Below are 25,239 nucleotides of genomic sequence, written 5' to 3'. Positions count from 1 at the left end.
CCAAGACACCCACCCCCCCAAAATCTTTTATCCAGTTGTACATTCCATCACAGCCTTCTATATTGGACCGTCCCCAGATATTGTGGAAATAAATATGTAACTGCTAGGGTAGATTTGGACAGCAGAGAAAGATCTAACTTTTCAATTTTCGGTTCTACTTTTCTCACCAACGCCAGCTTCCCCATAGTGGGCTGTATGCATTCTATTGCTAATATAGATCACATTGATTCTCTTCAAGCTGTATAAATTGCAATGCTATTCTCCTGTTTTACATTTTTTTGCTTGTATTACTGGCACGGAGGACAAGAAGCTGTACTGAGTAGTACGAAGTCTCATCATTCTCCCCCTGAATCCTTATTCGGCCACAACTCCTCGTTTTTGAGATTTCATCATATCTTATAAGTGTGACTTGGCAGCCATCACCGTCACACCTGGCAAGCCGCTTTGGGTTTGGTGGAAAAGACGAGATTCCTGGAAAGCTACATCATTGCCAATATCACATGGACACGGCTGTGCCCTGATGCTGAGGTGGAATTTGCTCATTTTCATTTTTATATGCAGAATTCAGCTCCTAAACTATAATATAGAGATTATCCCTTACCCTTGCCCTTTTCATACCAGCTGAGATGTCACCGGCCTTTAACGGCAATCATTCTGGTGGCCTATTTTCCCTTTTTTAGATTCAATTTTTCACCACATTTCTTTTGCACAGGAAATACTCAGCCCTCCAAACGCAACTGTGAGCGAGCTGCCTCCCGATGAAAGAGGAACTGAAAAGCTTTCCAGCCCATGTCTATCCTCTGCCACTGGTATGTTATGCAACTTTAGGTTAGGAAATTTGGGACTGCTATTTGCAAAGTTTCTGTTTTGGAAATGTTGCAGTACTGCATTTTCAGTGGGCCTGGCGGGAAAAAGACGTTATAAAAAGGATTCCACTCTGGAAATCTATCTGCCCTGTCATTTTAACTGCAACCTTGGACTAACCTGATCCATGAACTGACGAAAAACACTGGGCCGAACCATGGCATTCTAAATTACTGCAAAGCATTCTGGGATGTTGGCAGGAGTACAGGTAAAATTGGCAGGAGTACAGGTAAAAAGGTAAAGTTTGCCTCGCACATATGTGCTAGTTGTTCCCGACTCTAGGGGGGAGGTGCTCATCTCTGTTTCAAAGCCAAAGAGCCAGTGCTGTCTGAAGACGTCTCCGTGGTCATGTGGCTGGCATGACTCAATGCTGAAGGCGCACGGAATGGTGTGACCTTCCCACCAAAGGTGGTCCATATTTTTCTACTTGCATTTTTTACATGCTTTCGAACTGCTAGGTTGGCAGAAGCTGCGACAATAACATGACCTCGTTCCATTATGCGGCACTAGGGATTCGAACTGCCGACCTTTCTGATCGACAAGCTCAGCGTCTTAGCCACTGAGTCACCACATCCCTTAGGAGTACAAGTAGTCCTCACTTAACAACAAGTGACGTAGTGACCATTCAAAGTTACAATGGACCACCTAAAGGGTACTTGCAAACCAACTTCAAAGTTACAATGCCCACCCGTCCTTTGGTCACATCATTGCATTCTGGGCACTTTGCAACCAGCTTCTGCAGCATCCTGAGAGACCGCCTCCTGCCATTTACCTCCCAGAGACCTATAAGATCGCACAGATTAGGCCTCCTCCAGATTCCATCTGCCGGTCAATGTTGGCTGGCGACTCCCCGGGGGAGGGCCTTCTCTGTAGCTGCTCCGGCCCTATGGAACGATCTCCCCTTGGAGATCCGGACCCTTACTACCCTTCCGGCCTTCCGCAAAGCGACCAAGACCTGGCTGTTCCGGCAGGTCTGGGGCTGTTGATTTATCCAGCCCCATCCGAAGCTATGAATGTTGTGGAATTTTAATGTTTTTTATTTTTTATTTTTGTATGTTCCCCCTTCCTTTCTGTCTGTAAGCCGCCTTGAGTCTCTCGAGAGTGGGCGGCATACAAACCCTATAAATAAATAAATAAATAAATAAATAAATAAATAAATAAATAAATGAATGAATGAATGAATGAATGAATGAATGAATGAATGAATGAATGAATGAATAAATAAATCCATATGACTGTTTTTTTTTACTGGTTTTTTTTGCTACCTTCTTGTGTTTACTTCTGGTTCTGGCAAAAATCTCTCACTGGATAAAACAGATCCAGTTAATGAATGCCATGTTCACTATTTCAAAAAAGGGCACCTGTTGTGACCTGCTCAAAGACCACAACAACTTACAACCGTTAATTCCAGGTTTAATTATGATTGCTAAGTTGGGGACTACTGGTAGTTCTGGGCCTCCTTGTCCTTCCAATACAAAATTAGGCTCAACATTTCCCTGCATCTACCATAACTGAAAAAATCTTACTACACAACAAACAATTATTTGTTATTAATGACCTCCGTGATGAACCTCCATGTTCAAGAAACACAAATAACCGATTTAGCAGAAAATAGTGAAATCACAGCCAGTATTTTGGGCTTCGACTCTTCACACCTCTCCTCCCCCAGATGGAAAAAGACATGCTTACTACTGTATTTTTCAGATTATAAGACGCATCTTTTCCCCCCACAAAAAAGAGGGTGAAAATTTGCGTGTGTCTTATACACTGAATGTAGCCTCATCCACCGTCCCCCACTCTTTGGCCTCTGCCTCCCAGCAATTTACCTCCTTGCAGCAAACAGGGAAAATGGGACTTGCAGAGGCTGTAATAGGCTATAGCAGCGATGGCAAACCTTTTTTTGGCTCGTGTGCCATAAGCGGAGGAGCACAGAGGGGCTGTGCGCAGGCGTGCTGCACCCATGATGCAATGTGCTCCCCCCCAGCGTGCATGCACACATGACAGGAGCTCCCCCCCCCCATTTTTTACATGCTTTTGTTGCCCTCCCCAGGCTTCCGGAGACTTCCTTGACAGCTCTGGAAGGCAAAAAACGACCCTATGAGCAAACCAGAAGTCACTTCCAGTTTGCTCGTAGGGTCGTTTTTCGTCCTCTGGAACCTTCAGGGAAGCCTCCGGAAGGCCCTGAAGGCTCTGGAGGGCTTAAACTGGCCCTATGAGCAAACCGGAAGTCCATTCCCGAACTTCCAGTTTGCCCGTAGGTCCAGTTTTTGCACTCCGGAGCCTTCAGGGAAGCTCCTGAAGCCTCCGGAGGGCCTGGGGGGAGGCTGTTTTCACCCTCCCCAGGCTCCTATAAAGCCTCTGGAGTCTGGGGAGGGCAAAAAATGGCTTTAAAAAAGGCTGAACTCAGCTAGCCAGTCCGCGCATGCCCAGTGGCCAGCTGACAGGGCGATGCCTTGCATGCCCTGACAAATGGCTCCACGTGCCACCTGTGGCACGCGTGCCATAGGTTCGCCATCACGGGGCTATAGCAATCCCTGCAGCCTGAAACAGCTGATTGGGAGGTGCTTAAACTGAAAGTGAAACTTGCTGTTTGCGCCACAAGGCAAATTACTGGGAGGTAGATGCAGATTTTTTTTTCTTGTGCTAATCAGGCTGTTTGCTGTTTGCTGTAAGGAGGTAAGTTAATAACTATAAATGCCTATAGAATGTTCAAATTTTTAGACTTATTTTTTAAAGACTGCTTTATTATTGTTCTAGACAGCTTAACAAAATGAAGAAGCTTTTTAAAATAAATGCTTGATCTGAAGAGGGCCAGTGCTATTGTATCTTCTTTTAAATAGCAGAGAATAATGTATACTTCCAGAAAGCACATCAATTTTTACACCATCTGTACAAACATAGTCTAAAATGTAACACTACAAACAATGTATATTGTCTGTACTGTTTGTTGCAAGGAGGCAAATTGCTGGGAGGCAGAGGCAGATTTTTTCTCCTTGTTTCCCAAAAGCTAGGTGTGTCTTATACTCTGAAAAATACGGTACTTATTCAGCAACAATGCAACAGATATTTAGAAAAGAAAGATGCGTGCTAGCAGTGCTCTTACCAAGTCCCAGCAGGTCTATGACTGGCTCCGAGGGTCTGGAAAGGCTTTTTGTAGTTTGAAGATCTTCTTTCTTCTGAGGCTGAAGGAAGCAGAAACCACCAAAATCCTTTGATGCATATTCCATGAAAAAAGAGCAATTTTCTCTCTTTTATATCTTCAGAAAATGTTTCAGGAATGCTCATGGATTTTGAAACTCATTCTCATCCCAATGTTTCATCTAGCCAACTTAAGGCAATTGGGCTTTGTCTCTCTAAGAAAAGTATTTCTCAACTTTTGCCAACTTGAAGATAGATGGGCTTCAATTCCCAGAATTGCCCTGCCAGCATATGTTGAACCAGGGAATTCTGGGAATTGAAGTCCACCCGTCTTCAAGCTGCCAAGGTTGAAAAGACGGTCCTAGATTATTCTGTGGATGTTGGCAATTCATGCAGTTGACAATTGTTAGCATTGAGGGGTGTAAAGTTTGTAGCATCTGCACAAACCTGCCCTGAAAGCTCCCTAATATCTGGATAAGAATTAGCCTCCTGATGCTCTCATTCACACAATGAATCGCTCCATCTAGTCTCTCTTCAAAAGTCAGCAGGTGGCAAATATGTGAGGTTCCACTGTGTCATTCACAAAATCAAATCTGCTAGATAAATAGCTACCGAGTGCTGAGTGCTGGTAATAAGATTTACTTGGCTTTCTTCCTACCTGCCAAATGAAATGGACGCAGGAGGGGTGCATCTCATTTCAGATCAGTCTATTGCTCAAGGGTGAATCTCCCACTGAATAATATCTCTAGCTCCCTTCCTCCCCACAAGACGCCAGAAAGAAGCCAGAAATAACCGTAGCCACACTTTACCATTTTGACTTTCTCAAAGATAACTGGCTCCATTTTTTTCCCAGTGGCTGCTTCCTTCTTCCATTTTTCATCCTTTTCTCTCTATGAACAAAAACACTCAAAATGGTGAGAAGGCAAGCCAATTAATTCATCAGAACAATTTTCTTTCTAGGTCAAAGGGAAACCTCCCCTGCTAAACTTCATGGGACTCTCAGTGCAAAAGACTTCCCAACCCAACAGTGTGGTTTGCACAATCTTTTTAATTTGAATTAACACTTTTTTTTGGGGGGGGGGGGGTTCACATAGTACCTTCAACCAGCATCTCTCAGACATGGTAATTTTAAAATGCATGGATTTTTATCTCCCAGAATTCTGGGAGCCGAAGTCCATGGATCCTAAAAGTTGCTATGGTTGAAAAAGACTCTCCTAAACCCTAAATTAACCAAAAGGGCTGGTTTTTCCACAATATGCTAAATCCTTCCTTCAACAGAGTGATTAAAGTTAAAACCAGGCAAATCTCATGAAAATGCATTGCCAGGACTTTCTTTAACCTGGTAGAACTATCTGTCTGTCTGTCCATCTAAAAAGCTCTTTTTTGACTGCTTCAATCTGTTTCTTCTGTGTACAGTAAGTAATTCATATCTCTTTTTTCAACAGCATCCTTCTTAGAAGAAACTGAAGATGATATCAGATTCAAAGAAGAGGAGGACAAAACAGAGTGTCAGAGAGATATGGGTATTTTTTTAAACCTGTTATGGGCTCTGTCCCATTCACTATTTCCTATATCCCTTCCCATAGAACCTTGAAATAATGGGATCATTCACAGAATAAAATTGTTCAACCTGCCAGTCAAAATACTGGATGGAAACAGAAGAGCAAAAGCATGTATGCATTTATAACCAACCAACCAACCCGTAGCATGTTGATGTCGAGACTTCTGTCCAGGTACTTCTTCTTTTCATATTTGTCTCTGATAAAGCTCTCCACTGCTCTGGGAGGAAGCTGGATAAGGATTAATAAATCAAGAGCAGGTAGTTTCGCTACTAAATTAGATGCTGCAATAATTTTGGAGGTAACCATCAGACTGTAGTTACATTAACCAGAACTGGCCAACGGGGTGAGGTGGGGAATTGTTGTTTCCACTGTGATAAATAAAAAATCTGGACTGCCATTAGATTGCGGCACAAGTTATAGAAAACTCTTAAGCATCTGCTGCCATCTACCGCTTTTTGTGGATTTGCAGCCCAAATAATGGTAAATCTGCAGTTGTGCTCCAATCCAGAAAATATGGTAGTTTTGCTTCTAATATGCAAAGATTGACAACAAATTATAGGATAGGATAGATTAGGACTGTCAATATCAATCTGTGGCCATGGGCAGATAAATTGTTCCTGTCAGCATAGATGTGCTGATTTTATGAGTTACCTGCCTCCATATAGAGCAGTGCCCAAACTTCACAATATTAAGATGTATGGATTTTATCTCCCAGAAGTCCCAAACTTGGCAACTTTAAGATGTATGGACTTCAGCTCTCAGAATTCTCCAGACAGACAACCTGGCTGGGGAATTCTGAGAGCTGAAGCCTCCCAGAATTCTAAGTTGCCAAGTTTGAAAACACTGATCTAGAGCAACCCTTTTTGTTCCATGCAAAACTGTTTTAAAAGTTACCTCCAGCAAATCCCAGTGGTATTGACTTAAGTGAGGGGGAAAACCCCCATCCTAGACAAAGGCAACAGCAATTCCCATTCATATTGTTGCCAAAAAAACAATATGCAGCCTCCAGGATTGCGTAGACTAGAGGGAGAACACTGCAGACTGCATCTCCAAGTCGGGGTTAACCTCTGAGGTTTGGTTTTCCAGAAGATCCTCACTAACAGGGAAATTCAAAATTCATCACATCAAAATCCCTCAAAAAGGCTGTAGACTCCAAAAGGGTTCATGCAGAAACTGATATGGAGATATCCCCTTCCCACACTCCCTCCAGTGATGCTAAGTCCTCCATCTTCCCATGGGGACAACAGGCAGAGAAAGGATGCTGGTCTGTCTGGGGTCGTCTGAAGTTCTCTGGCAGGTAACCTTCGTAAAGGCGATTTGCTTTCCCATTTCCCATTTCTTGCATGCACTGGAATACAAAATAGAAAGTCTCTGTGATGTTGTAGAATTAATTAGGCTTTCCTTGCATTTGTTTCATTTGTTTGAATTAACTCCAGGAAGTAAACTTTTTTTATATTTTTGAACTTTAAAAACTAAAGCATCAGGGGGGAAGGGAAATTAATATTATTGTTTGCCAAAATATTTATAGAATGGTGTTTGGCCATCAACTTGCAGGTATCAAGTGGACGATTATGATGACTTTGATGACTTGGTTATGATGACTTGGTGGTTAAATGGATTCTCAGTTTCTATCAGATCAGCAGAAAACTGCATTTGGATCTACTGGAAGGAACAGTTACAGTATATTCCCTCATCAATCATGGTGATTTTATTTGATAAAATGGCAGGTCTAACGTAGCATTCTGAAATGATTGTAGTTAACTCTAAATCAGCTTCTCCGAGCCTTAGAGGAATGGTGAAGAAAGCAAGGGGTCTTTATGAGCCCCATGAATGTGTCTCCTTAGTCATTAGAAAGAAGGCGAAATGAGATCAGAAATGGAGATGCCAAATATCTCAGGATATGTGAGACGGGATAGGGAGGAGAAAATAAAAACTGTTCAAATAATTTACATTAAACCCTGGGGTTACTATTGGATATGAGGCAACCCTATTCTCCAAGGCACCTGAGGGTAGAACAAGAAGCAATGGGTGGAAACTAATCAAGGAGAGAAGCAACTTAGAACTGAGGAGAAATTTCCTGACATAGAACAATTAATCAGTGGAACAGCTTGCCTCCAGAAGTTGTGAATGCCCCAATACTGGAAGTCTTTAAGAAGATGTTGGATAGCCATGTGTCTGAAACAGTATAGGTTTTCCTGCCTAGGCAGGGGGTTGGACTAGAACAGTGTTTCTCAACCTTGGCAACTTGAAGATGTCCGGACTTCAACTCCCAGAATTCCCCAGCCAGCATTTGCTGGCTGGGGAATTCTGGGAGTTGAAGTCCGGACATCTTCAAGTTGCCAAGATTGACAAACGCTGGACTAGAAGACCTCCAAGGTCCCTTCCAACTCTGCTATTGTATTGTATTGTATTATGACTACAATATTATTTCTTTTAATATTTTAATGTAATAATGACTAAGGCATAGAAAATGGGAGATCATGAATTCCAGTCCCATCTTAGATACAAAGCTAGCTGGGTGATCCTGGGCTAGACATTTTTTCTCAGCCTCAGGAACAGTCTTTCTCAACCTTTCTCAAGATACTGTGTTTCCCCCCAAATAAGTCTTCTTTTGTTTTGACCCCCGATATAAGCTCTTGGCCTTATTTTCGGGGAGGTCTTATTATTTTTGAGATGCAGGAGGCGGTGAACATGGTCACCTCATGGCTGCTGCTGTGTTGCAATATTTTTGGGGAGGGCTTAATATCTGGGAAGGTCTTGTTTTCAGGAAAACAGGACACGTGGACTTCAAATCCTAGGAGTTGAAGTCCACACCTTTTAAATCTGTCAAGGTTGAGAAACACTGACTAAGAAAGACTCAACGACAAAACCAGTTCTGAAAAATCTTGCAAGAAAACTGCAGATACTGTCCGGGCAATCTCCGAACCTCAGAAACAATTTCTGAAGAATGCTAAATGTGTATACAGATTACTCCAGATTGGTTTTGTGGGGAAGTCTCTGGAAAGTAGAAAAATGAGAATCTAACATTAGTTGACAACTGGATTCTCTACAACTCGCATTGTCTAGTGGCAGGATGTTTATTTGAGGACAGAAGAGCATTCCACTAATTTTAGAATTGCACTCACACCTATAACTTTTCTCTTATGCTGCTGGCAAAAATCTATACTGACCTGTATCTGTTCTTGTGTCCATTGGTCCAGATTGACAGATTTTACTCGAGAGATATGGACTCCCAGGTTCCTGTGTATTCCAGCACAGCGGATGCAAATGAAGACACCAATGTTCCAGGAGGCCCATCTTGGCCCTGTGAAAGTACAAGGGAAACGGTCACGAGAGTGGCTGTGAGCTTCTGGGCAAGATCTCTCTTCCAAGAAGCTGCTACAGATAGAACAAGTCACTTAGCAACACTTAGAGGTTATGATGGACATTTGTGGGGGCATTAAGAGCCAAGGTGGCGCAGTGGTTAAATGCAGCACTGCAGGCTACTGCTAGATCAGCAGTTCAGCGGTTCAAATCTCACTGGCTCAGGGTTGACTCATCCTTCCATCCTTCCGAGGTGGGTAAAATGAGGACCCAGATTGTTGGGGGCAATATGCTGACTCTCTGTAAACCGCTTAGAGAGGGCTGAAAGCCCTATGAAGCGGTATATAAGTCTACTGCTATTCTACTGCTATTAATGACTGGGATTGAAGTTCTGATAGCCACTTCCACCAGTCATACGATCGTATGTTTGGAGCTTGGCAACTGGCCTGAATTTACAGCTGCTTGCAGCATCTCGTGGTCATATGGATGCAATTTATGATGTTTTTACCTGGAAACTGACATTTACTTTTGGTTTCTGGAAAAACAATGTCCATTGTGGACAATGGATTCAATAAACAATCAGTGATTCACTTAATGAACTGTGGTGGTGCAGTGGTTCGAATGCAGGACTGCAGGCTACTTCTGCTGACTGCCGGCTGCCAGCAGTTTCAGCAGTTCGAGTCTTGACTGGCTGAAGATTGACTTAGCCTTCCATCATTCTAAGGTGGGTCAAATGAGGCCCCAGATTGTTTTGGGGGCAATGTGCTGACTCTGTAAACCGCTTAGAGAGGGCTGTAAAGCACACTGAAGCAGTATATAAATCTAAGTGGTATTGCTAATGACCTCTGCAATAAAAGTTGTAAAAATTGGGTGCAGTCACATGGTCACCTGCTTAATGACATACAGCTATCACTCTTGGTTCAATTACGGTCTTAAGTTGAGGACTACCTGTACTGTATAAGTGAAAGAGGCTGGAGCTTTCAACTATGGTACAAAACTGGCTTTTAATATTCATACTAAGAAACAAACTCATCATCTTGTTGAAAAAGTAAGGATGGAGACACAATCTACCTAGCAGTGGTGAAATTCAAATATTTTTACTACCGGTTCTGTGGGCGTTGCTCGGTGGGCATGGTAGGGAAAGGATACTGCAAAATCTCCATTCCTACCCCACTCTGGGGCCAGCCAGAAGTGGTATTTGCCAGTTCTCTGAACTAATCAAAATTTGTGCTACCGGTTCTCCAGAACCTGTCAAAACCTGCTGGATTTCACCCGATTCAAAGATAAGGTATTAAGCGATCCACCTCCACTATTCAACCTGCTGAATTTCATCCCTGCTACCTAGGTTACTGTTCTAAAGCCCAGGAGCGGGGGGGGGGAATCAAAAACAGGAGAGCAGAGAGGGGAAGGAAAAAAACTATAGCTGCTAATTGTCTTTTTCAATATTGGGTACAAAATCTGCTCATGAATAGATCATCACTACGTGTACCAATATTACTTAATCCGTTATTTGAGGCATGACCTTCAGAGCTTCAGTTTAGTTTGAACAAGAAGAGGCATCATTCAACCAGGGCAAAATTAGAGCTCTTATTGAAAGGGCTGACAGTTTTAAAAATGTCAAAAGGTGGGCACAGGATGACACCCAGAAAGACTATTATCCTTTTCGTACTTAAGTGGAGTTTTCGCGGCTGGGTGAGAGGCTGAACAGTGTGTGTACCCCTTGCAGATTGCAGGCAGATGAATGCTCTTGACTTACACTCTCACACACACACTTGTAAATCTGGTTATTTTGGGGCAGAGGGAAAGGAAAATCGCCTTTGTTGTTGGCATTCTTCCTCGTGCGCTAGCCAGGAACAGTGGTGCAGATGGAATGAAACAGCGACATGAAGCCACAAGGTGCCATCATCCCCTTGGCTTTGAATGCTCTTGAAAGAGAACATTTCATGGTTTGGCTGCCGCCATAAGATGCAATGCAGCTCCCGGAGAGGCTTTCCTGGGCTGCCAAGTTCTTGAAGGACCGGAGTCAGTTCTTCAAGTCCACAGAGAACCAATCTATGTGTAGGAGTGGGGGATTAGGATGCAGAGAATCCCAAATATTCCGTGCCAATCTGGGTTGTAAATGTCACTGACATTCTTTGTTAACTTTCAGTTTGGAAAAACTTAACTTAAAATTCTGGGTTTTGGAGGCCCACAGAAAGCTCCAAGAAGAGGAAACTACCATGTTTTCCTGAAAATAAGACAGGGTCTTATTTTCTTTTGACCCCCCAAAATAAACACTTGGCCTATTTTTGGGGAGGTTTTATTATTTTTGAGGTGCAGAAGATGGAGAGCGCAGTCACCTCATGGCTGCTGTTGTGTTGCGCATCGCTGGGCCTGCCACTCTTTTTGCGGCGGCCATTACCATGACAGAAAGAGCACGGTGGCTAGGGTTGGGGGAGCAGCCATTAGGTAAGGGTGGGAGGGCATAGGGCATGTCCCGCCCTTTGACCTCACCTCACCTCGTGTTTTTTGCGCAGCAACCAACCAGAGGAAATGGCAGGGACTGACTGTGCATGTGTTTAAATATTTTTGGGGAGGGCTTATTTTTGGGGGAGGGATTATTTTAGGGCATACGCTCATAATCCTAATTGATCTTATTATCCAGGGAGGTCTTATTTTGAGGTAAACAGAATAGTTAAGAAATATGACTTGTTCACAGACAAGCCAGATTCAAATCAGAGACAAAAGATCTAATGGGATACGAGACTTCTTGAAAACCGCTACTTCGATGCCCTCTCCAGTGGACTAGAAGCACACCTGAAGGGCAAAGGAGTTCAGTTTGGAGAAAGCTGCAATACCCAATGGAACCTAAAGGCGAATTACTGGAATTGGCCAATTGTGGCATTTCCAGGCCTGACTTTGCTGTAGGAAACAAGTCTGGCAGGACTGGAGTAAGGATTACATCATCATCTGTGAAGCACAATGAATGCAAATGTCAGAAGAGAAGACCTGCAGTGTAGGAGTGGTTCAGTCAGTGCAAGAGTCACTTCTGTGTTCTGTAATCTTATCTCACTCACACGGCACCATTTCAGTTTCTGCCTCTTTCAAAGAGCTGCTCTTTAGGGATCATCTGACAATGTCAATCCAACTGCAGAGCAGCAGAGAGGAAGTGCCAAAAAGGAAAACCTCAAAGCAGATCGCATTCCAAGGGAGCTCTTATATCAGATCCGGCAGGTCAAAGAAACAAAAGAGGAAAAGAGAGACTCAGATTTAACACACCGAAGTTGTACTTCCAGCTTCAAGAGCCAGCCAGGAATCACAAGGATGGTATAATTCAGATTGACACTTTAAAGATTAGCAGCAGAGATTAAACTCTGATGCGGGGACTCCTGCCAGCTCTTTTAAACTAGGATACCAGGTTCTTCCCAAATTTAAATACCCCCTCTCACCACATTTTAGCAGACTGGATTCATTACCCTTTCAGTGAGGAATTTCAGGCTGGTTGCCAACATTTCTCTGCCCGCCTCTGATATGCACAGATCTTGCAGCATGATTAAATCACCTTGCACTCCTGCAGCATGCCGTTATGCACTTATTCTCTAAGTGCCTCTGCCCATTCCAAGCCCTCTGAGCATTCTGCAAGGCCAGGTCAAAATTCCCGAGGGACAGTGGGGATCGTGTGAAGGAAGGGAGGGGCTGCCCCTACCATAAAGTCCTACCGTGATAGGTATGGAAGATCCAGCCCATCTCAAGGCAGTCTTAATATGGTCCTACCAGCCCATCTTCTATTTATCTTCTTTTTAAAGGGGGGGTGGGAGTAGACAATCCAGCATATTTCCAAAGAAATTCTGCATTGCAGCCACTCTCTGCTTTTATTTTCCACAAATGCCTGCGAGGTGTAGAGGTGACCCAAGGATATTGCTGCAGGGAAGTCCGGTTCTAGAGTAGCTTTTCTCATCCTTGACTGGGCTTAGCTTAAAGGAGATGTGGACCTCAACTCCCAGAACTCCCCAGTCAGTTTTGTTGATTGGGGAATTCTGGGAGTTGAAGTCCTCACCTCTACAAGTCCCCATGGCTGAGAAACACTGTTCAAGAGACTCATGCTTTATCATGTAGCAGCCCTTCTGGTGTGTGTTTTGCAGAATTTCATTTTATTTTACTGGTGAGTGTCTGGGCTCCCATCTTGTTTATTTATTTTGTATTGTGATATATGTTATATGTCTTGTTGTATTCGGGTCTTTTCCCGTGTAAGATTGAGATTGTCTTGGCAACGTTTCGGCAAGTTCTCACGAGGTGATGGGATTGTGCGTTTAAGTAGCAGCTGGTGTGTTTTTTTCCCCGGTAGATGGTGTGTCCTAGGGAGCCATTGGGTTTTTTTGTAGATTAGGACATCCAGAAAGGGAAGTTGATTGTTTGCTTCAATTTCCATATTGAATTGTATTTTGGGGTGTAGGCTGTTGAGATGTGTGAGGAAGTTGTCCAATGGCTCCCTAGGACACACCAATCATTCCACTTATTGAAACAAAGCCAGCACTCCACACACACACACCAACATTTATAGAAAGACGGCAGCTCCGATCACACTTTAAGCCTAAAACCCAGCCTGAAGATGGCAAGTGAGACCTCGCCGAAACGTTGCCAAGATATGTATGTATGTATGTATGTATGTATGTATGTATGTATGTATGTATGTATGGCTAAGACACTGAGCTTATCGATCAGAAAGGTCGGCAGTTCAGTGATTCAGATCCCTATTGCTGCATAACGGAGTGAGCTCCCGTGACTTGTCCCAGTTTCTGCCAACCTAGCAGTTTGAAAGCATGTAAAAAATGCAAGTAGAAAAATAGGGATCACCTTTGGGGGAAGGGAACATCGTTCCATTCACCTTTGGCGTTTAGTCATGCTGGCCACATGACCACGGAGACCTCTTCGGACAGCGCTGGCTCTTTGGTTTTGAAACGGAGATGAGCACCGCCCCCTAGAGCCGGAAATGACTAGTATGCATGTGTGGGGGAACCTTTACCTTATTGTGTTATTTGTGTTTATCATTTTCAGTATTCATTATATGCTAAATTGTAAGCCATACAAAATTGTCTGGGAGTTGGGCACCACCTATAAAATACATACATATCAACATACCTGGGTAGCAAGAAGCAAGAAAATGTATGATGACATGAAAAGACAACAAGATGGATAAAAAAAATAGTCAGGTATAATTTTTAAAAAATGTTGGCAACCCTGTCTTTATTGAAATTCACTGTCACTAAACTACACTCAACTAGGGCTCATACACAATGTTAAAGAGACTTATCTTCATCTCAGATTGATTTTTGGGCTTTCCAACGACACCCAACTCATAATCACCAAGAAAAGTCCCTATTGCCTGTAGCTGCTTCTCTTGACGAATTATACCTTGGTTTCCATTATGCAAATTTTCTATGCTTTAAAACGTCAAGAGAGACCAAATGCAAAACAAAAGCAGGAAATTCTTGATGTGCTTCTCTAAAAAAGGAGAAAAAACGCTTGTCACGTAACTTCACTAGAAACATGATACACAGGGAGAAAGTTTCAATTTTGCTGTAGCCGAAATGGGCCCACAAGAGATCTTCAGAGAATATCTGGAATGCAGGCACTCACCTGATGCTTTCTTGCTACTTGAAAACAGGGACGATATTATGGGACTTTTACAATGCTCTTCCCAAGAATTCTATAAAAGTCCCAAATGTCCTTTTGTTCATGTTTTAAGATATTCAGAGGCGGATGCTATCCTATGTTTGTTTGCTGTTGGAGCACAGGAAATAAGTTACCTTCGGGCCTGGTTGTGTGCCCCATCTTTAGGAAGGTCCACTGACTCCATTACTAACACTGTGTTCTGTCCGAGGCTTCCCAAGAGCATGAAGCAAACTCCTTGTCCCAACAATTCCCCCCCCCTTTTTAATTTACTGTGAATTTTGCCAAAGTCTTTCAAGGGAGGATTTACAGTCACAGACCTTCTCTGTGGCAGCTCTGGCCCTCTGGAATGAACTCCCCGCAGGGATTCGGACCCTCACCTTTCTCCAGGCCTTCCGAAAAGCCGTCAAAACCTAGCTTTGCCGGCAGGCCTGGGGGTGATGAGTTCCCTCCCCTCTCGACATGTATGGTTGTGCGACTGTTGTCTACTTTTATTATTTGTATTTTGTCTTTTTATGTTCCCCCTTTTTCCCCCCTTGAATTGTTCGCCGCCCTGAGTCCTCCTGGAGAAGGGCGGCATACAAATAATAAAATACAAATACAAATACATTATTTTCAACAACTGCTACAAAAAATGTCAAAAAAATCAGGTCCGGTTATGTGATGCCCGGACTCCTGACCACAACAACTTATGGCTTTAATTCCAGATCACAGTCATATGTCAAGGACCATCTGCATTTTATTACCAGAAGTTATTGATGCTGGCTTGTGTATTTTTGAGTAGTGCCTGAAGAGCGGCTTGTGCTCCATGGAGCTTGCCATGCGCACTCTCAGCCGGATTCTCTTCCTCCTGCCTCTTCTCCGATGCCGCTGTGGCCAGGAATGGCTTCTTCGGCTTCCTCATGATCCTCTGGCCACGTGGAGGCAGCGCGGGCGCTCCGGGGCATTTGGAAACCCCGGTTCGTCGCTCAACCCCTGAGGTGAGCAACGGAGCGCTCCAGCGACTTACAAGCCTCAGCGGTTAGGGCTGCCTGCTAGAGGCTTTTGCCCGTCCTCCTGCTGCCCGGCCAAGGTCCTCACTGAGTGTCTTCAGATGTGCTCAGTGGCCAGGGCAGCGTGCCGCCCCAGGGGGCTAATGGCAGTCCCAATCCTGAAGGAGGAGGCTGTGCGTGGAGCAGGGAGGCAAAGCTCGACGGGTCCAACTGACTTTCCCTTAGATCTTAGTAAATTGCTGGAGATCCAGAATGAGCAACCTTTCACGATCGATTGAGTCAGAAAAACTGGGGATTCCTGGTGCCAGGGGGCATTGCCCAAAGAGCTTATCTGACTCAATCCAATCACGAGAGGATAAGGTCAACCCATTCTGGATACTCCTCCCCCCTCACTATGGAGAATTAAGCATTTTACAGGTTAGCTGCTTTCAATAAAGCTAGCCAGACATTACTGAGCAGGAGTAGCATTTAATTATCTTGCATACTTGATTACAGATGTCGCTAGAGTAAACGTTGGTCTGCAAAGTAGATGATTAAGAGCCGTACAAATGGAAAGAAATAGCCACTTCCATACACCGTGTTTATTTTTTTAAAAATGGCCTCCATGTTAGCATCAGAGGATTTTCTCAAGAAACTGTGCATCCTAAACAGGATGGCGAGAAGTACAGGGAGTCCTCGATTTATAACCATTTGTTTAGTGACTGTTTGAAGTTATGATTTTGAACGGACTTATGACTGGTCCTTGCACTATGATTGATTATTGATTATTGAAGCATCCCCACAGATATACGATTGTCAAGGTGGGTGCTTGACAATCGGCATATATTTATGTCTGCTGCAGTCACATGTTTGCCATTTGAGGCCTTCCCAGCCAGCTTCTGACCAGTAAAATCAATTGGGAAACTCAGATTTACTTAACAACCACATGATTCACTTAATAACTTGCAAACCAATATTAAAATCAGGCACAACTCATTTAACAACCAACTTGCTTAATAATGAAAATTGTGGTTCTCATCATAAGTCAAGGACTGTTGTTGTTAGTCACGAAGTCATGTCCGATCCATCGCGACCCCATGGACAACATTCCTCCAGGCCTTCCTGTCCTCTACTATCCTCTGGAGTCCATTTAAGCTCATGCCTACTGCTTCAAATCAAGGACTACTTGGATCCTAAAATGTACTTTTAAACTTGGACGCAATTTTTATTTGGTACTCTTAAGATTAACATTAAAGAAGTTTTGAAGAACAGTAAAGATCTGGATTGGTTTTTTTTTTTTTTGTGGGATGCCTGGTGCTCTCTGAACATGGTTGTTTTCTTGCAGACATCTTATTATCCAACGTTTCACATCTGAAAGAAAATAAGAGTTCAGGGACCGCAGCGTTCATACCGGAGCTAGAAATATTTTCTTCTGTTAGATCAATTTCTTGTTCATCCTCCTCCTCCTTTTGGGAAATTATTTTGGCATCTGCTATGATTTTAGTTGAAGGAAGAAAACTCACTGTAATAGAAAGGCAGTCCTCGACTTACAACAGCTTATTTAGTGACCGTTCAAAGTTACAAGGGCAAAGAGAAAATTGACTTGTGACTGTTTTTCACAATTGCAACCAGGTGCTTGGCAACTGCTTTATACTTACGACTGTTGCAGCATCCCCAATCATGTGATCACTTTTTACAAGCAAAGTCAATGGGGAAAGTCAGATTCACTTAACAACCAGTTTACTAATTTATCAACTGCAATAATTCACTTAACAACTGTAGTAAGAAATGTCATAAAAAAAGGCACAACTCACTTATCAACCTAAATTTTGTTGGGCTCAACTGTGGTCATATGCTACCTATACCGATATTTGTGCTCTTGAGACTCTGCATACAGGATGCACACCATCCTTGACACAGTAACAAAGCAAAATCAACATTGCCATGACTGATGCTGGGGCTACCCAGAAGGAACAATAGATTAGAAACAGAATACAACTGCATTGCTACTTGATCCAGCAAGCCAGGAGTTGTGCCTCTTGTAAAGCAATTAAACAAAAAGCAGCAGCGTGCTCTGCAGTGGCAGCTGAAAGGTTGATTTTTAAAAATGTAGAAGGCTGGAGCTGAGAATTAGCAAATGGCTCAGAATCCATTTGGAATCACTAGAAATGTGAAAGGATCTTTGGGGCTAAAGCAATACAATTAAAAAAACCCAGAAACAGAGAACAAGATAAAAGAAGTAGATAGACCTAAAGCCTATTTTTCACAAGAATAATTGTGTAACAACTGAAGAATAATTTAGTAACAACTGAACTAAAATTGGAAATTCATGTGTAGGAACTGTATATCTTGGATATAAGCAGTAGATGAAACAGTTTGGCTATTAACAGCATTATTCAAAAAAGTCACCCATATGATGTGCTAGTTTCACAAGGCCCCAAAACATTATCCACATCACATTTGCAAGAATAACAAGGCAGAAAATTCAGAAAACAATTTTCTAGTGGTGTAATTCTGCAATGAATAGTAATATCAGTGTCAGGCCTGCAGTCGTCTTTTATTTTGGATCTTTGGCCTGTCACCCTTTCTATTATTTATGCATTTTCTATTGTGGGAAATGGGAGGGGGATTGTATGGAGTTAACTGATATGTAGCCATAACAAAATTCTTTCTAGAAAGCCAAGGTTATCCTTTGTCTCTGCACCTCTGCACCTGACTGGAACTGGATGGATGGAACTGCCAGCATGGCAGTGGGAGATTGGAGCATGTGATGGACTTGTGGATGTGGGGGCAAGATCTTGAACTTTCAACTGGGTGGGGAAAACCGGGAAGCTTTCAGATTCAGGTTTTCCCAGGTGTGCCAACATGGCTCTCTTAATAAATTGGAACTTTGAGGAATGTTTTGCCTCGGACTCTGATTTAATTTTGGATGCTATTTGAAACCCTGAAAATCAGCTACAGTATATAGGCTGTAGAGACAGATTTCAGAAATAATTTTGTTAAAACTCTGACCTTTCCCTTAATAGCTTTAATTCTACCCTTATCATTATTTACAATTAGAAAACCTTGCTCCCTGAATCTTAAATAACAGAGACAAGGCAGACGAGTAATTGCTCCCCTAATATTGACCTAATATTAGGTCTAATATTGATGTCTTAGCCCAAGCAGGGTACTAGATGTTCTCCACAGGACATGTGTTGAAGCTACTTGATGTGAAAAGGTGACAATTTCTGCCAGCTAGCAAACTGAAGGAGAGGATGGTTCTAGAAACTGTAATTTTTTTAATCTTTTAATCTTTGAAGCCAATTCTCTAAGGCAGCCTTCCTCCTCCTTTTTTTCTTTACTGGCTGAGGCTAAAGAAAAGATATAGCTAGCTCTTTTTGTTTGAAGTTAAGAGGTTATTGAAAAAAAATCTTTGCACTCATGACCACTAACACTCAATGCCTTTTCACTTATGCCCAAGTCATCTCTTGGTTGGATTGCTGCAATATGCTGCACACGGGGCTACTACTGAAGGTATTTGGAAGTTACAGCTGGTACAGAATGCTGTAGCACAGACAGTTCTGGAGGTCCTTCAGGTGGTACATGCTACATGGCTCTTATGCAAGCTGTCAGTTTCTCCTAGGCGCACTTCAAGGTGTTGGTTATCATCCGTCAAGCCCTTCATGGTATGGGACCAGGCTCTCTGAAGAACTTTCTTGCATCAATGGGATTGGTCCACCCCACTCACTTTGGCTGAAGGGCTTGCTAAAGATCCTGTCAGCCAAGAAATTTCAGCTAATGGGGTCTAGGAGAGACCCCCCCCCATTCTGTGACCCTTGCCCTCTCGAACACCTTGTAACTGGAAGCCAGATCTGCCCTCACCTTTCTGGCTTTAAAACGTAGCTCTGCTGGTTGGCTAACCCAATGGGTGTGTGTTGGAGATGGCTGATTGAGAGACACAAAAGCACACGCCTATACCCTTCGTGCTCTTGGTTTTTCATCACTTATTCAATTTTATTAATTCTAATGTTTTAATGCTTTTATGTTTATGCTTTTATGCTGTTAAAAGCCGCCCAAAGTCACTCTGGATAGCGAGGCAGGAAGCATAAACGAACAAGCAAAAAGGAAAGAAATGTCCTATAAGTGCATGTTACAAAACGCCAACATGGACCCAAAGCATCACAGCTCATTACACATTTTTAGCGGTCTTCCTCAGCCTGCAAGAATCACCCTTCTTAGTCAGGATTTGGGGAAATAATTCTAGGACTTGCAGTTGATTACATCTGAAGGAGACCAGGTTCTCAGGCTATCCCACTGCTCTGAATTGCTGGGATGCTAAAATATAATTGAGGGACAACATTAAATGCCACAATAGAGGAATAATTAATATAAAAAAGCCACCCAGAAATCCAAGGTCTTCCTTTGGCGGCAGTCGAATGGCACAGCGTTTTGCATTTATTTCACCATCTCTCATTGTAAACGGGAGAGCCTGACCTGTCAATGAGCCTGCTGAAAGCCAATTTATTTGTACTGTATTTATGAAAACCCAGCCTTGTTTCTGTCAGAAGTCCAGATTCCGTCAATTCAGTCTCTGCTAAAATCCCAGGCAGATTCTGTTCCAAGAGAAAATGGCATTCCCGCTTTAGATCGGCATGTGGGTTTCATGAAGGCTTTCTGACATCTCCCAAATGCATTTTATAAGCCAGTTACCATAGCAACCAGCAGTCGTTGCATTGTTTAAAAAAATAAATTGAAAGTTCAGTTTTCTATAGCAAAAAGCTGTCTTTCTTGTACACAAACCGGCAGGCTCTGATTTTGTAATTCAACATAGGTGCTTGTGCCACGAACCAGGCATAAAAAAGTGCAAGAAATGCCATTGTCCATCTGTAGGTAATTTAAGTGTGCTGGCCTCTAAGTGGTAAAAAAAGAAGTCTTGATTAAGGCATCAAATGATTTTTTACCAATACAATATTTAAAACACATGGACGTTCAGAATTAGTTGACTTCTATAATTGCTTGGAATTGTAGACAATGCTTGGAATTAGGCTTCTACAATTGTTTCTAGAGTGCCAGTTTGGTCTAGTGCCGTGATGGCGAACATGCCACAGGTTGCACATGGAACCCTCTCTGCGGGCACACAAGCCATCACCCAATAAAGCCAGCTCTACCGCACATACGCGTACGCCTCCCGCCAGCCAGCTTATTTTCTGGTCTATGCCACACATGCAGGAGATGTGTGTACATGCACAGGGGGAGGAGGGAGCATGGGAGAATGCAGCACACTCCCCCTGCTCCATTTCTTTTTGCTGGGAGGCTACTGGAAGGGAGCCCGGGGCAGTCCGTTTTTGCCCCCAGAGAGTCTCGAGGAAAGCCTCTGGAGTCTGGAGAGGGCGAAAACGCCCTCTCCCGCCCTCACCATGGTGCAAGAGGGAGGATGCATTGCATTGTTGGAATTGGAATTGGAATTGATTTTATTTGTAGGCCGCCCTTTTCCCTGAGGGGACTCAGGGCGGCTCACAGAAACCAGGGAGAGGGGAATACCATACAATACAATACTAAGACAACAACACATAATAAAATAATACGCAACATGCATACAACATTCGGGCGGGGTAATGGTCCTTATCATTGGCATGCATGTACACACGATAGCATACACATACGTGATTTTGGCACATGAGGAGAAAAAGGTTAGCCATCACTGGTCTAGTGATTAAACCATCAGGTTAGGAACTGGGAGACTGTGAGTTCTACTCCTCCCTTGGCATGAAGCCAGTTGAGTGACCTTGGGCCAGTCACTTTTTCTCAGCCCTAGGAAGGAGGCAATGGCAAACCATTTCTGAAAAACCTTGCCTTTAACTGAAATACTGAAGTTCTCAAAATTTCTCAATTGCTACTGTTTGCTAAGGCTACTATCAAATTCAACACTGATCTAGAGAAACATATAGCCATGTCTTCCAAACTGCCATTTGAAAGTTGGAGAGGAACACAGCTTGCTGCAGAAATACAGAGCTAAAGTATTGCCCGGAAATAGCATTGCAGCCTTGGCACCAAAATGTTCAGTTACTCTTGAGATAGAAGCTAACTAAATTGACAAATAGGCTTTCGAGAAGCTTGTTTATGTTCACTCCAAATATATTTCAGCGTTGGAATAACTCTTTGTCTGATATCCCCTCAGCACGACTCAGTCTACAAAATGGGCTCTATTCACGAATTCTTAACTTCTCTTTTACAAACTGTAGTTTTCTAAAATAAAACAATGTAGGAAGCTGGCTTGCTGTAAAGCAATGGTTTCTACTGTCACTTTTCTTGCAAAAAAGCTTCTATGAATTGTATCATTTCTACTGTTGGCAAGGAGAAATGGAAAGTGAAAAAGAGGAGAAAGTAGACAATTCTTGTTTGTTTGTGGCTCCAAGTATGTTTATGTACTGGTAACTTTTTTTGTTGTTTTGTGTATTTTTGTACTGCTTGCATGGGTTTCATCTAATATTTTAAGGGGAGCAAGGTGTATACCAGTGGTGGGATTCAAAATTTTGTACTACTGGTTCTGTGGGCGTGGCTTGGTGGGCATGGCATGGCTTGGTAGACATGGCAGGGGAAAGATACTATAAAATCCTCATTTCTTCCCAATCAGCTGGGACTTGGGAGGCAGAGAATAGATGGGGGTGGGGGACAGTCAGAGGTGGTATTTGCCAGTGCTACGAACTACTCAAAATTTCTGCTACCGGTTCTCCAGAAATGGTCAGAACCTGCTGAATACCACTTCTGGTGTATACCTTATGTCTGTCTATATTATTAAGGCAGGCATTTTTCTGCACATGTATCTGCGGATTTTTTGTTTTCTGTTTTGAAAAATCTCACTGTATGGTAGCTGTTTTATTATAATACCCATTTACACATTCAAAATTACAAACAGGGCTCCACCAATCCAAATGGTAATTTTATCTTGTTCGGATGAATCCATAATTTCAAACGCATAGATCCAATCTTAAGGGCTATATCTGCCCAAAACAAATTTTACCCAAACCAATGTTAAGGTTTCCATTTGTCATGTAATTCTCAGGGCACTTTCATATCCATCCATGACAGCTCAGAAAGATCTGAGGAGGCTTTCTGAAATTAATAGATACCACTTAAGGAGGAATTACATTGTGAACAATTAAGCGATGGAATATCTTGCCTCCCAGAATTGTGGTTGCTCCATCGCTGGAGGTTTTCAAGAAAAGATTGCACAACCATTTGTCCAGGATTGTATAAGGACTCCTGCTTTGAGTAGGGGTATGGACTAGAAGACCTCAAAGGTCCCTTCCAGAACCATGATTCTATATGCAATATCCAACGCTTTTTCTATAAACCAACAACGTACTGTATACATACACAACTCTATACCCTTTTAAAAAATGTTCATTTAAAACAGCCTTTTAAAGAATCAGGCAAGGGAGGAGACAAACTTGGGAAGGAACATTTCTGAATTGGATATTGTTCCAATCTTGGTTGGCTATATCTGAAAGAACATTGGTCTTACCTGAATGTGTCTTTTAAGAGGAAGAGAGGGAGTGGTCACGTGTGGGTATTCTCAAAGCCTGATTGGTCCAAAGACTGAGAGCAAACTCTTAAATACTGATGCCTTCCAATCCTAGCCCAGTTTCCTCGAAGGTGAACGGTAGAACTGAAAACAACAAACACAACAACAACAACCCCCTCTTCCCGGGAAACACCCGGGCCCTCCCCTTGACCCAAAAGGAAAACCTCAGGGCAGGTCGTGACCACTCCCTCTCTTCCTCTTAAAAGACACGTTCAGGTAAGACCAACGTTCTTTTTCCAGAGGAAGAGAGGGAGTGGTCACGTGTGGGACATACCCAAGCTTTAGTCCCAGGGAGGGAGCACAACAGACCCCTAAGGTCCAAGGGGAGCATCGGCAGCCACCCTCTGCAAGACCTTCTGACCAAAGGATGCGTCTGCCGAGGCAAAGGTATCCAGGCGATAATGTCGGATGAAGGACGTCGGAGAAGCCCAAGTGGCTGCTCGACAAATGTCCTCAAAGGGGGCCCTTGTGGCCCAAGCCGCGGTGGTCGCGGCACTTCTACTAGAATGGGCCATTATCCCCGACGGGGCTGGATGACCATCCGCCCCATAGGCCTCCACAATGGCCTAACGCAGCCAACGGCCAATGGTTGCCGAAGACACCCTAGACCCTAACGTTCCTAGCTGGAACGAAACAAACAAGCCTTCCGTCCTACGGATCCCCGCGGTTCGTCAGAGATAAATTCGCAGCATGTGGCGCACGTCCAACCGATGCCAGAGCCTCTCCCTAGCGTTGGACGGGCCTGGACAAAAATCAGGCAGGACGATCTATTGCACTCTATGGAAAGGAGTGTTTACCTTCGGGATGAAGGCAGGTTCAAGGCGAAGCACCACCCTGTCCTGGTGAAAATGACAAAGGTTGTCCCTGGAAGACAGGGCGCCCAGTTCTGAAATGCGCCTGGCTGGTGTAACCGCTACCAGAAAAGCCACTTTTAGGGACAACAACCTTAGATGAACAGACCGGATAGGTTCGAAAGGAGGCCCCATCAAGGCCCTGAGAACTAGGGGAAGATCCCACATAGGGAACCTATGGATGGAGGGAGGCCTGAGATTAGCTGCCCCCTTCAGAAAATGCTTGATCAGGGGAACATGAAAAAGGGAAGAAGAACCCCTCCCCAAGACCGAAGACAAAGGCGTCACCTGGCGGGGCAAAGTATTCTGTGACAGCCTGTCGTCAAGACCCTTCTGCAGGAAGTCCAAGACATTGGGAATAGTGGCCCTGTCGGGGGAAATGCCAAGAGGGAAGCACCACCGGACAAAAGCCGCCCAGGTGGAGTTGTAGATGCGGGTCATCAAAGGACGGCTAGACGCCTCAATGGTACAAATGACTCCGGAGGACAGGTTAGCCCCCCTTAGTATCTGCTGTTCAAGAGCCAGGCGGTCAGATGGAGCCACTGGGGCTCCAGGTGAACCAGGACCCCCTGCTGCAAGACTACCTCCTCCTGCGGAATCCTCCACGGAGGGGCCACCAACAACTGGACTAGGTCCGCAAACCAGGGCCTCCTGGGCCAATAAGGGGCCACCACTATGACTAGTGCCTTCTCCGCTACCACCTTCTTGATGGTCCCCGGGACGAAAGGCATATAGAAGTGAAAAATCGGGGGAGCTGTGAGTTCGCAGGAGAGGCGAACAGATCCACCAGCGGAGTGCCAAACCTCCGACATCCTCCGAAACAACAACGGATGGAGCTGCCACTCGCCATTGTCCAGAGTCGCCCGGCTCAGCCAATCCACCTGGTGGTTGGAGAGCCCAGAGATGTGCTCCGACACTAAGGACAACAGGTGCCTCTCCGCCCAGGCACCCAGCCTCAGAGCCTCCAGTCAGAAAGCTCGAGAATGAGTCCCCCCCTGATATTTTATGTGAGCCTTGGTAGCCACATTGTCCGTCAGGAGGAGCACATGACGCTTCTCCACTGAGGTCCGAAAGTGCAGCAGAGACAGGCGGACTGCCTTCAGCTCCAACCAATTTATGTTGTGGCAGAGATCCGAGGCCGTCCACCTGCCCTGAGCCAATCGGGAACCCACCAGGGCCCCCCAACCGAACAGACTCGCGTCCGTGGTGATGGTCACCCTGTCCGGCTCCCAGAAGCAGCAACCCTGCTGAATGGCTGGGGAGAGCCACCACCCCAGCGAGGACTGGACCCCCACCGGGAGGCAGAGAATCCGAAGAGAATTGCTCAATTGCCC

The 25,239-nt window shown here is 44.1% G+C and overlaps 1 protein-coding gene across 3 annotated transcripts in view; it reads right to left on the bottom strand.

Moving 5' to 3' along the window:
- SMAP2 (small ArfGAP2) overlaps positions 1–25,239 on the bottom strand; it is a 65,054-nt gene that overhangs the window by 20,122 nt on the left and 19,693 nt on the right. For 2 of the 3 annotated variants that reach the window (XM_087727704.1, XM_087727701.1), the window contains exons 2-6: positions 8,735–8,868; positions 6,827–6,912; positions 5,703–5,781; positions 4,812–4,892; positions 3,968–4,046 (exon numbers count right to left, since the gene is read on the bottom strand). In XM_087727704.1, coding sequence (XP_087583830.1) covers positions 3,968–4,046; positions 4,812–4,892; positions 5,703–5,781; positions 6,827–6,912; positions 8,735–8,868 — 459 coding nt within the window. The remainder of the gene's footprint in view (positions 1–3,967; positions 4,047–4,811; positions 4,893–5,702; positions 5,782–6,826; positions 6,913–8,734; positions 8,869–25,239) is intronic. The other variant, XM_087727702.1, reaches the window with a different exon arrangement.

The sequence above is a fragment of the Thamnophis sirtalis genome, unplaced genomic scaffold (genome assembly GCF_051295495.1).
Source record: "Thamnophis sirtalis isolate CommonGarterSnake01/CBP01778 unplaced genomic scaffold, rThaSir2_p1.2 scaffold_13, whole genome shotgun sequence".
Classification (NCBI taxonomy): Eukaryota; Metazoa; Chordata; class Lepidosauria; order Squamata; family Natricidae; genus Thamnophis; species Thamnophis sirtalis.
The sequence above is the reverse complement of the archived record's forward strand: the minus strand, read 5'-3'. Positions and strand labels throughout refer to the sequence as shown.